Genomic DNA, 13427 nt, shown 5'->3' with positions numbered 1-13427 from the left:
TGAGGGTTGTCAGGGTCTCCGAGGTTGACTTCCTTGACAGGTATAGGAGGGGGCACAAGCGAGGTTGTCTCAGAAGAGGAAGACGTCGCCACTTCTTGGAGCTTTGAGACATCATGAGCGGGTGTCTGATTAATATTAAAATCAACATATTCTTCTTGTAACCATCCTTGTGGAAACTCGTCAAAGGGAAGTTCATCAGAGATAGAAGAGAGCTTTGCCTTGTTCGGGGAGTAGACACAAAGGAAGTTGAGAGTTGGGGGGACTCTTGTAAAAGAGATTGCATGCCTCTTCTATGGTCCTTGATAGGCTCACCGAGCGCATAGGCCTCTATAGTAGGAGCATCTGAGTCAACAGTTGCCATAACCTCAATACTTGCTTATGGGCTAGGCAACACACTGGGCCCGCCTGCTACTGCAAGGACAAGTGGAGATGGGGTATCCTCAGGCAAAGATTGAATAGAAAACACATAACAAGGCATAGACTTTGTAGCTTCCAACCACTCAAGCAGGTCTTCCTGTGGCCTGTCAGGTGGGGTAGGCTTTTCGAGTTTGGGGTTGGACTCAAGTGACAAAGAGCTATGATGCACCCAAGATTTATCCCCCCTTCAAGGCGAATAGGTTTTCATTGGGGTGCCAGGAGTATGTATCCACATGGCGTCATTTCCCCAATCTTGTAGTACTTTAGTGTGCAATAGCCATGGTCTACCAACGAGCAAAGGAAAGCCTTCCTCAACCTAGGGAAGACGAACCACAACAAAATCCAAGCTAAAGGTGAAGTCTTGTACCTGCAGAGACACCTTGTCCACTATACACAATGGGTAGACCGTCCTTTGGTTAGCTAAAGTAATTGTGAAGGGGGCAGGTCGGGTAGGCTACGGACCTAATACCAACATGGTGAACTCAGGCATCAGGAGATGCCAGATCCACCATCCACTATGACTCATGAGAATTGTTGCTGTCAGATGGACACAGTGAGACGAGGGCTTCGATAATGAGTGAGGAGAGCAGCGGGGTTTTATATCATATATGACTCTGATGGTTGCACTTGGAGGTGCTCGCACTAGGACCTGCTTCGAGATAAAGTGGCTAAATAATGGCAAGGGTGTCACTTTGAAAGCTTGCATCTAGCCGAAGCATGTCATATAACGACATTTGTTGGAAGGTGTTCTTCAAGATATTCTCTATTGTAGGCTTTTTGCATTGTTAGTGCCTCTCTGCTACCTTGATCTGCTGTATGTCAGCTACTGCTTCCAAGAAAGCCCCATCAATATTGGAGAGCAGAGATGAAGATCCTCTCTTGGCACTATTACCATATGTGTGGTAGTGATGTGTGTGAACACACTTAGGACCGCCGGGGCATTTTTTCCTACTAGGAGGTTTTTTCTCTTGTGCATTGAGCCCATTACTCTAGGGCTAACTTATCTTTCTTTTGTGCATTAAGCAATACACTACCTTGAGCTTCTTTATCTTCTCCAAGGTGTGTGTTTCCCTGCAACCTTAATTTCAACAATTGGTATCAAAGCAGGTTGCGTCCTCTCGGGCATAATCGCTAGCGTTGCCAACACCCATCTACTCATTTTCTCCGATTTGGGTGAGCTTTGGTGGGTGTCAGGTTGATTTATACTTCGGGAATTCTTGTAGAGCTTGGTTGCTCAGGATTTTGATTCAGGCTCATTTCAGCCTCCGTTTCCACTACTGGCAATTTCGTCCTTTTGTGCAGAATTTTTGTCAATGCAATTTTCAGCAAAACAGATCCTTGTAGTCCTCTTTGGGTTGTGCTATATAGCACGTGTTAGTACTGCTTTGTTTTCCTCTTTCCGGGAGTCTTCACATCAAGTGCAGTCACTCGCCATGGCTAACAACAACACAGATATTTTCAAGATGTTCACTGCTGAGGATAAATTGGATGTGGATAGCTATCTAATGTGGGCTTACATGATGACACATGTTTTTGTGTCAAAGGGTGTTTGGAATGTTCTGTAGGGCATTGATGTACGTCCCGCCTTCTGTGGATATAGGCTTTGTTGAGGATGTTGTGTTGGGGAGCATATGTTAGTACCTAGTTCTACACCCATTATTGGGCATTGACAACGTTAGTGGGGATGTCGTGGTATTTAGTCGATACTATGCATGATGGAGCTGATGGTTATATTGTCTTGTGGTGACTACCATGGGTCTATACCTTGCACTTTCCTTTAAGGGTGAATTTGGGCTTATCCTGGATTCATCTAGGTATATTTTTTAGTCGTATAGCGGACATGCAGACTTCACATTTTGAAGTTTTCGTCCGAGTTACGACCAATTGATCTTGTGCTAATTCTTTCTATCTCTTGTGGTGCGTATGCCCTATCAACTACCTCATTTTTGTGCTAATTTTTCCGATTTAATGCTTCTTTTAGTGCTAGGCTTCATTATGGCTGAGTCTACTCTTGATCTTCAGAGTCATGACAGAAACTCAGTACGTTGAACTTTGTGTTGATGTATGCTCATGTGTGTGCACGTGTGGTGTGTGTTGTGTTGGAGAGCATATGTTAGTACGTAGTTCTACGCCCACTATTGGGCACTGACGACGTTAGTGGGGATGTCGTATTTAGTCAATACTATGCATGATGGGGCTGATGGTTATATTGTCTTGTGGGGTGACTACCATGGGTCTATACCTTGCACTTTCCTTTGAGGGTGAATCTGGGCTTATCATGGATTCATCTAGGTATAATTTTTAATCGTATAGTGGACATGTAGACTTCACATTGTGAAGTTTTCGTCCGAGTTACGACCAGTTGATATTGTGCTAATTCTTTCTATCTCTTGTGGTGCGTATGCCCTATCAATTGCCTCATTTTTGTACTAATTTTTCCGATTTAATGCTTCTTTTAGTGCTAGGCTTCATTATGGTTGAGTCTGCCCTTGAATGACAGAAACTCAGTACGTTGAACTTTGTGTTGATGTATGCTCATGTGTGTGTGGTGTGTGTTGTGTTGTGTTGGGGAGCATATGTTAGTACCTAGTTCTACACCCACTATTGGACATTGACGACGTTAGTGGGGATGTCGTGGTATTTAGTCAATACTATGCGATGGAGGTGATGGTTATATTGTCTTGTGACTGACTACCATGGGTCTATACCTTGCACTTTTCTTTAAGGGTGAATTTGGGCTTATCTTGGATTCATCTAGGTATATCTGTTGAGGATGTTGCAGGTTTTGGCAGGCCTGTTGTTGCTGGAGACATGTACACTTTCCTTGCTGGTATCAAGGATATCAATGAGCAACTCATTTCTGTAGGCGAAGTCATTCTCGACAGTTCACTTGTGCAGAGTGTTCTCGATGCATTGCTAGATTCTCACTAGACTTTTGCTAGTACTTGGAGACTTACGACCAAAGGAACCCCTCAAGCTCTCAAGTTTGATGCATTAGACACATTGTTGTTGCAAGTCACTTTCAAGAAAGAACAGGACTAAACAATGTGCATTTGAAAAGGCTCGTGTTCTTGCTCAAAGAAAAGGTGGTAACAGTAATGTAGCCACTTCTCATGGTTCTTCAATGAGTGGCAAATCACATGTTCCTAATGCTTTTGTTGGCAGCACCTCTTCTGGGAATTCTGGTGAAAAGGGCAAGAAGAAGATGCGGTCATTATTGCAAGGCTAATGATAAGAGCAATGTCCTAAGTTGAAGGCAAAAGAGGCCAGGAAGAAGAGGTTGGATCCACCAGAAGTGCAGCTATTGAGAATCTTTTGGGAAACGGATATAGATGTAGAGTGAGCATTTAGTGCAGAGTGAACGTATGATCCTTCTATCCATGATGCATGTATGTCTGTTGCTGTAGATTCACATGTGTGGTACTTTGATAGTGGTGCTACAAAGCACATTACTTCACATCGTGACTTGTTTACCTGTCTCAAGTGTGTCCCTCATGAGAATACGGTCACTTGTGCCAACAATGCCTCTTATCCAGTCAAGGGAGTTGGAAAGATTGTGCTAACTGCTACGAATGGCAGCTCTTTCACACTTGTTGATGCACTTTATGTACCAAGGATAAAAAAGAACCTTTTGTCTGTATCTGCACTTGCTAGACTTGGTCTTGTTGTCAAATTTGTGGATGAGAGATGTACAATTCATGATCTCAGTTTTGGTGATGAAATAGTTGTATCTTGTGTCGTGGGTTGTATAAGCTCACTTTGTACGACAAGTGTGGGCAGAATTCTGCAAATATAGTTGTGGATTCAAAGGCCGTTTCATATGCAAAACTTTGCTATGTAGGTTTTGGCATTTGAATTTTGCCAGTTTGCTGGTTTGCAAAAATTTGATATGGTTTATTCTTTTCCGCCTCTTGAAGCACCTTCTCAATATGTTTGTGAAGGTTGTATTTTGGGTAAGATGAAGCGTTCGAAGTTTCCAAAGGATGGTTCAATAAGGGCTACATGCAGGTTGCAACTTGTGCATAGTGATGTTTGTGGGCCTATGCAAACCCATCCTTAGGCAATTACCTATACTTCGTGACTTCCATTGATGATTATTCCAAGCATGCATGGGTGTATCCGCTTAAAGCTAAGTCAGAAGTGTTCATGTGCTGCTATCAATTTCTGGCTATGGTTGAAAATGTCTTTAAATGTACTATGGGCTCAAATCGAGGGGGAGAGTATATGTCTCATGAGTTTAATGAATTGCTGGCTAATCGTGGGATAAAACATCAATGTACAATTCCATATACACCTCTGCAAAATGGTGTTCCTGAAAGGAAAAACAAGTCGCTTACAGAGATGGTGCGATGTATGGTTAAGAATGAAGCTTTGCCACATTCGTTTTGGCTTGAGGCCATTATGTGTGTCGCTTATGTACTTAACAGGTGTCCTACAAAAGCTTTGTAGTCTCCGACTCCTTATGAAGCATGGCATGATAAGAAGCCATATATTGATCACATGCGAGTTTTTGGTTGTTTAGCTTATGCTTTGGTGCCGCAAACGCAGCACATAAATTTAGATGATAAGTCTGTTAAACGCATTTTTATTGGTTACAGTACTGAAAGTAAAGGTTACAGGTTATACATCCGCAAATGAAACCATCTTGGTTGTGCGAGATGTGTTTGTGGAACGAGAGATAGTAATGTAAGCTTGTAGGACATTTATGACACTTTGTTGTCTCTTTTTAAAGGTGGAAACTTAATGTAAATTCCAATGAGACAAACGTATAACCTATCGGGGTTTCTGAAAATGTTACGGATCAACCTATCACTGATGGAGATGTACATGATGTACTTTATGTGGAAAGGGTTGAGAATCAAGAGAGAGGTATGCCGAAATTGTTGGTGCATACTTTGCATGACAGTAAATTGGATGCGCCTATGTCTAGTCATACTCGTTCAGGTTCTCACCATGCATCTTATGCGTTAGATTGTTGTGTTTTGGCTGTTTCTAGTTTATGTGATGAGAAGGAACCTCTTTCTTTTGATGAAGAAAAATTGGATGGCTGCCATGCAATCAGAATATGATGCACTTATAGAAAATGACATATGGACTTTATGTGATCCTAGCAAGAAGGCCATTGGTACGAAGTGGGTTTACAAGTTGAAACGTAAGCCGGATGATGAGATTGAACGCTACAAGGCTAGACTTGTCGCAAAAGGCATGGATTATGAAGGGACCTTTGCTCCCACTTGCCGTATAACTACTGTTCGTTTTCTATGTGCATTGGTAGCTCATTCTAGATGGAATGTACATCAATCAAACATTGTTACTAGTTTCTTGAAAGGTGATATATTTGAGGAAGTTTATGTAACGTAGCCTCACGGTTTTGTCAAGAAAGGACAAGAAAATAAATTGTGAAAATGTAAGAAAGCTTTGTATGGGTTGAAGCAATCTCCTCGTGCTTGGTATGAGAAAGCTAACACTCGTTTGGTTAAACAAGGCTTTTGTAACAGTCCAACTGAAAGCACTCTGTATGTAAAGCGCGAGGGTGATGTATTTCTCATCATCGTTCTATATGTAGATTACTTGTTGATTTCAAGGCTGATTTGAATACTATTTTCAAGATGAAAGACTTGGCGGTTTTGCATCATTACTTGGGCATACAGTTTAAGCAGTGTGATGGAGGTATTGCCTTGTGTCAAACAAGCTACATTGAGACATTACTATTGAGGCGGTCCGGGGCACGTAACAAGAAGAGTGGCCTCTAAGCACCCTTCTAGCCTCTTGTGCTACTCAATTGGGTTGGGGTTGGAAAAAACAACAAACACACACACAAACCTGCAACCTAACCCTACACAAATTTGGGTCACCACCTAGTTTGGGATGCGAACTAGGACACGTAGAGAGAGAGAGAGAGAGAGAGAGAGAGAGAGAGAGAGAGAGAGAGAGAGAGAGAGAGAGAGAGAGAGAGAGCTCAGGCTGCTTTGAAATGTATCAGCCGTGATCAAGCAAACACAATTATATATGTAAGAAAGAGAGAGAAGGGGGAAGGAATGCTTGTTGCATGAATACCTTCTTACAAATCTGTCACGACCAATCAAAGTGAGATTAGTATTTGTTCAACATAGCTTGAGTAAATTACACCACAACACAGCACAAGAAAAGCCACCCCAATCAATGTCTTAAGGTCAGGGGAGTCCTCTCCACCCTGTTGCCTTCTTACAGTATGTGGAATTTATGGTTGACTTGATGACAACACCGAGAGACAAGCTATCAAGAACTTAAAAAAACACCAAGACACTTACACATCATTGTTGTCCATTACTTTACGTTGGAAGAGAGACAAAGTATCCAAGCTTAGTCCAAATCCACTCTCCTTGATTCAACAAATGTTGGGCTTACACTAGTAGGAGAAATGATAGATTTCCTACTCTCAATTGAATGATCACTCTCTCTTACAATGGCATAGAGTTCTCTTGCTAATCACCCCTAATACAACACATGCATATGCATAAGACAATGAGCTTCCACTCAAGAGCTCCTTCTAGAGAGGTTGAGCTTGGCTTCTCAAGCTATAGCATAGTGCTCTTGCTTATGGCTCTCCCCTTTTTGTGCTAGCTACACCCTCTTTTTATAGCAATTTTGAGGGCTAGGGTTACTCCTCTAACCATGGTTTGGTTAGATTTTCAGCACTTATCTAATTTCTTTTGCTTGGAATTATCAAGAAGTTGGTGGGGATAGATGAAGAAGAGAGAGAGGAGAGAAGTGGAGGTGATAGGACTTTTCATAGTAGGTTAGTGTTAGTAAATTAGTAGAGTTAGTATTTTTATTGATTTACAAATGGAATTGGATATTTACAATGGGAGTATCCATGTAGGGTACAAATAAGGAAGAAAAAACTCTTAATAGGTAAGAAATTATGGATTTCTTACAATGTTGATGCTCCAAGTGTCTTGATTAGGGTCAATTTTGACGCTTGTTGACGGTACGTTTTTTCTCCACTCTTGATCTTCCTTGAGAGCCAAGGTGATTGAATATGAGTAATCAATCAACATGGTGCTATCTTTCAAGAGAAGAGGCTGAATTTTGTGGTTTTCTTGATAGATATGGGTAATATGGAAGAGGAAAAATGAGACTAGGTGGTCAATTTTGGAATGGAAGTGTGTGTAGGAGACATGAGTTCACCATGGTTTCTCTTATTCTTCAAGGTTGAGAAGAAGGTGAGTAGGGTGCAGAGAGGAGTGGTGAGAGAGGTGGGGATGATGAATGGAGAAGTGTGTGTGAAAGAAGAAAATGATAAAGTAGAAGAGGGAGTGTGGCTGCATAGCATGAGCAAACTGGGGTCCACCAATAAAATCATAGCTCGTAGCTCGTAGCTCAAAAAAATATGAAAAAATTTGAGGTAAAAGTTCAGCCCACGAGCTACAACTTTTGTTTGTATCACCTTTTCAAATTCGGAGAGCATGTGATCTTTAAAAATCCAGCAAAACCGATTGTTTTTTTCCACTGCACAAAGTCCTTGTGAGGTCTTTCTTTGGATGATTCTTTTGAATACCTCCAAGAGTGAGCCCCCCATAGTGTATGCATGCATGCATGCCACATACCCTTGACCTTATTTGGTAGGTCTATAATTGAAGATATTGTTGAGATTATGATATAAGTGAATAGTACAACTAAGAAAATCAAATATTGAGGGGTCTAAAAAAATATGTACATGTCAAATATAAATAATATAGGTGGAAAAAATATAAAGGGGTCAAAATAAATCTCTCATTATAAGTCTACCATAAAAAGATGAATATTTTTGGTGGTCTAATTTATGAGAGTAATAGAGAATAGATATAGGAAGAAAAAAATCACAATAGTGAAAAAATATAGAACTAGTTTTTTTGGATTTTTGTTGGGATGGAGTTACGCCAAAAATAAGAGAAGCTTGCTTGAAATTATTTTTATATGGAAAAAGAGTATGTAAAATGGTAAGAAAAAATATGGTAATGGTGAGTCAATGTACATAGCATAAATAACACACCATAGGTAGAAATATTTAAATAAATACCAAAATAATTATGAAAAATTCTTTTATTTAGGTCCTATATACAATGAAATAATTACACACAAATGGGCCATAATATACTTATAATTTTTTTTTTTTGGCTCAACTAGCACAGTGACTAGCTAATTGAGGGTTTTTAAGAAGATATGGAAAAAGTCCCCTAACTCACACACACCTATATACAGTGAAATAGTAAGGATAGCCATAGTGTTTGGATGATTTTGGTAGGGTGGGTTAACTCACTATGGTAATTACGGAGAGCCGAAAAACGGCTATCACTATGTAAGTTTGGTCTTGAGGAATGCAAACCTATTGCTACTTCAATGGAAACAAGTTTGAAATAAGTCCTCATGATGCTGATGATCTTGCCAATGTCACTCTTTATCGTACTGTTGTTGGATGCCTTATTTATGTATGCAATACGAGGCCATATATGCAGCTTGTAGTCTCAAAGGTCGATAGATTTATGCTTAGCCCAAGGTCTAAGCATTGTTAGGCTGTTGACAGGATCCTTCGTTACTTGAGTGACTTTACATCTTGGGTTATTTTTTCCCAAGGGGGGATTACTGCCGCCAGATTTGCATGCTTTTTCGGACTTAGATTGGGTTGGTTGTTATGACACGCAAGCGTCCACAAGTGGCTTTTGTTTCATGCTCGGCAGCTTATGGCATTAACCACCATGACCAAGGGAAACTGATTTAGCATTATGTATGTACATGTAAGGCAAATTAGTTTTCTGGTTTGTCATGTTTGTTTCTATGATTTTATGTTAAGAGCGCTTCTGCACGCAGTGGTAGCTGGGGTAAAGGTGAAATCAGTTAAATCGTCCTCTTTTCTCCTGCAAAATCAGAGAGCCCGGTCATCTTCCTGAGGCGGCGGCAAAAAAATCCTCGTTTTCCAATTCTGTCAGATTCAGCAAAGTTGAGAAGGGAAGGTAGCGTTAATGACGCAAGCATGGCAGGGGTGCTAGTTCGCATCCGAAACCTACCTTGTGTACACTAGCGCACTTGATTCGTCGAGGGTGTCAAAAAGTAAACAGTATTTGCACCTTGGCCATCGTTCAGTTTGTTTTTTAAGCCATGTTGAGAAGGATTGGAGTTTGCGAAGACTCAAAGCCAAAAAAGTTTAATACTCTGGATAAGATATTTATTTTTAGTTAATGATGATATGGTTAAAATGTTTATTAGGAATATTTTTCACTAAATCCAATAGAAGTCATGTTATCATAAAATATACAAAGCTTTTAAAGCAAAAAATTCATAGCACTAATAAGAAAAAGCAGTTAAAGGTCATCGACGAAGAAAGGCACCTGCTTTTTGTTGGGCTAGCCTTTGATATCTAAAATGTGAGCTGTTTTTTGCTCAAAACCTTAGATTGGTGAATAAAATAACAGAAGCTTCTCATGATCTGTCTCAATATCAAGATTGGCTCCAAAGAAATAATGTCTTTAAGAATGTCAAAAGCATGCAAAATAGCAAGCCATCACAACAAATATTGCAATGAGTGTATATTAGCCTAATTAGATGTACATGAATAAAGATCAGGCCAGTGCAAGCATGCTGTAACATTCTACGAGCTAACAAGTAGGACCTGACCTGCGACACGTTGCCTTTTTTGCACTTACCTACTATGTTTGGAGACCAATGTTTCAAAAGACTTCGGGCCCCTTTGGTGCAGCATGACTCCAGCAAAATCAAGGCTTATGATGGACCTGGCCATGTATTCTTCAGTCCACTGTTGTAGTGTTCCATTTGTGTCTTTTGTAAAAGGCATGTGATGAAGCATGTTTTTGCTAGTTCAATTCTCTCTTCTTGTTTCAGGTGTATAGTATCATCAAGAAGGTTCAAGTGCTGCTGGTTGTTGGTGAAAAGACATTCATTACTGATGCTGAGAGAGGCTGGAGAAAAGCCACGCAGACTTCATCTACATTTGAGGCAGCTGATTACATCTGCAAATTCTTTTATGACTATCATAAGGAGTCATTGCATCAGCTTAAAGCTGCCTTGACATCTGATGGTCCCATTTGAAACATTGAAGTTCTGAAAGAAGCAAAGAGTGAAGGTCTTTTTATAGGAGGGATGTCATTTTTTCGCCTGCTTATACTCACTTTTGCCAGAAGAAAACACTACTATGCTTCTTATGACGATTGTGATCATCTTGACCATATATCAAGTAGTTACTTGACTGCTCAAGGAAGCCCTATAAGCAGAGCAGGTTAAGTAGCTTCTCTCACTAAAATTGTAATGTCTGTTTCATCCATCTTTTGTATAGAATTACCTTACCAATCATGTTTGTCCTGTAAAACATGAGAGCGACGGGACATTGGATATGGAGTAGTTCACTGTCTCAGATTTGACAACTGCTTTGCCATCTTGGTTATGGACTTTTCATGTTCATGTCCAATATTGGACTTCTACTCGCTCTCTCTCTTGGTTATGGGCTTTTCATTGCAAGTTATGCGGAATGGAGCCGGAGACAGAATTACACTACATATGCCATTGCACCGTATACTATGAGATACGTGGGCGTTTCCATTGCCTATTTAAAGAAGGCTTTGGACCTCTAGAAAGAGTCATGCAATACCAAGATCAAAGATGCTTAGGCTTGTACCTACTGGAAATACATCGGCACAGGGATAATCTAATGAGAAGACAAAGAGCACTACAGCCTCAGAGGCAGATCACAGATTTCTTCGGATCGAGAGAAGCAGGAGTGGAAGGAGAAGCAAGAGACCAGCAGCCAGCACAAAGGAGTACCCACATCCATACCAAAGGCACCCTCATTGACAGGGCAACTGAGCTTAGGAAATCGAAACGACCACGATCGAGATGCAGAAGCACACTTCACCGGAGGAGACTACAACAAAGAATTAGAAGCATTCTAGCCAGACACCCAGAATGCTCCTAAGAAGTTTATTTAATACTTTGTATTTATTTTTTCACATTTATTTTCACACTTTCACACTTAGTACTTTAGTACTAAGGTACCCAGACTTTGTAACAGATTCACCACTTTTGTATCAGTTTGGTCTCATAGGTCATTCTGGCCTTTTTGAAGACGTTAATATAACATTTCATTTCATTTCATTTCTCTCTCTCTCTCTCTCTCTCTCTCTCTCTCTCTCTCTCTCTCTCTCTCTCTCTCTCTCTCTCTCTCTCTCCGACTCTCCGGAGGGGATGCAACATCACTCGGATGCTTTGAATAGGTTTGCTCAGGAAAGTGGTTTGTCCGTCAACCTTGGTAAAACCAAGGTCATGGTATTTAATACCACCCCACAGTGGATCAGGAGGTCAACGTCAGCATTCACATACGGCCAGGAGACTATGGAGTATACAGATGCGTACACTTACCTCGGAGAGGTTTTTAGTGGGCCAGCATTTTCATTGAGGAGGGCAGCAGAGACTAGACTGACCAGAGCCCATGCAACGTTGGGTAGATTGGAAAGGATGTGTTCACAGGTTCAGTTTCAGGAGCCTCGGACGAAGCTCTGGCTCTCCGATGGCTTCTGCATTGCTTTATGGAGCTGAGATTTGGGGACCTTCATTGGATCATCATGGGAGGACAGGCCGCAGAGATGGATGGGGGGACATGGAGAAGCCTTTGGTCTCTATGATCTCGCAGCTCATTAGAGCCAAGGCTTTAGTACCACGTGCTATTGTTCGAGCAGAGCTAGCTGCCCCCCCCCCACTAGTGGTTGAGGCGCTCACCAGATCTATCTCCTTCATACACCACATTTGGGAACTTCCCAGAGATATATATGCGCGCCTTGCACTTGAGTCCTCTTGACATTTAGCCATGCAGGGAGATACAACATGCTGGTATGGGGAGATGACATCATGGTTTCAGGCGCATGGGTTCAGCATAGACAGATTGCCTCCCTTCGAGTACTCACTGGATGCACCCTCTCTGACTCTTACACAGTCCGAGATCACCAGGCTCATCCGCTAGGACTTGATTCAGCTAGACACCAGGAGGACATGGATACAACCAGCACAGGAGCTGGGCACGAAGATGGCTTTCTACAGAGAGCATCTCCTCCAGCTTACAGTTGATAGTTTTGTGACGATGCCTAGATACATGGACACCCACTTGTCTCATGGGATACGATGTGCTATCGGCAAGATATGCACATCTTCACACCAGTTGCGGATCGAGACTAGGAGATACAGCGGAGTACTAGCAGAGGCCAGGACATGCCCCTTGTGTGACATCGAGCCTGAGACAGAGTTGCACTACACATGCCACTGCCTCGTCTACTATGAGATACGAGGCCGCTTCCATTGCTTGTTCAGAGAGGGCTTTGGACCATTCTCCAGAGTCATGCAGTACGAGGATCAGAGATGCTTGGGTTTGTTTTTGCTCGAGCTACGCAGACACAGAGAGAGCCTGATGAGAGGAGAGGCTAGCCAGTCTCAGAGACAGATCACAGATTTCTTTAGAGCTGCCACTGGACACCCGAAGGAGTTACTACCACAGCAGAGCTCGTCGCCTCACACCAGAGGCACACTGATCACCCGAGCGATTGAGCTGTGGAGATCCAGACGCCCACGACTGTGGAGGACTACACAACATCGACGGAGGCTGCATCAGAGGATTCGGATCACTTTGGCCCAACATGCACGACGCCCGGTCAGACGACTCACCATGGAGGAGATTGATGAGATCCGCCAGCGACCGATGCTGGATCTCTTGTGATCTAGCTATCCCAGCTAGCTGCTTAGTTCACACCTAGTAGTTTAGAATTCCATAGTATTTTATTGTGACATTTGTCATTTCATTTTTGTCATCTTCTTACTCTGACTTTGTATCAGATCCACCACATTGTAACTTTCTGGTCTCATAGGTCACTCTGGCCTTTTGAAGACGTTAATATAACATTTCATTTCATTTCATTTCTCTCTCTCTCTCTCTCTCTCTCTCTCTCTCTCTCTCTCTCTCTCTCTCTCTCTCTCTCTCAATTTCTAGTTTGTAG

The 13427-nt window shown here is 41.8% G+C and overlaps 1 protein-coding gene across 4 annotated transcripts in view; it reads left to right on the top strand.

The window, feature by feature from the left end:
• The window catches only part of LOC147443741 (uncharacterized), a 125076-nt gene extending 113581 nt beyond the window's left edge, over window positions 1-11495 (top strand). For all 4 annotated transcript variants that reach the window (XM_086526537.1, XM_086526538.1, XM_086526539.1 and 1 more), the window contains one exon: window positions 10276-11495. In XM_086526537.1, coding sequence (XP_086382663.1) covers window positions 10276-10482 — 207 coding nt within the window. In that variant the 3' untranslated portion in view covers window positions 10483-11495. The remainder of the gene's footprint in view (window positions 1-10275) is intronic.
• Window positions 11496-13427: the final 1932 nt, after the last annotated feature.

The sequence above is a fragment of the Adiantum capillus-veneris genome, chromosome 13 (assembly GCF_014529385.1).
Source record: "Adiantum capillus-veneris isolate H3 chromosome 13, ASM1452938v2, whole genome shotgun sequence".
Taxonomy (NCBI): Eukaryota; Viridiplantae; Streptophyta; class Polypodiopsida; order Polypodiales; family Pteridaceae; genus Adiantum; species Adiantum capillus-veneris.
This window is presented reverse-complemented; position numbering and strand designations above follow the sequence as displayed.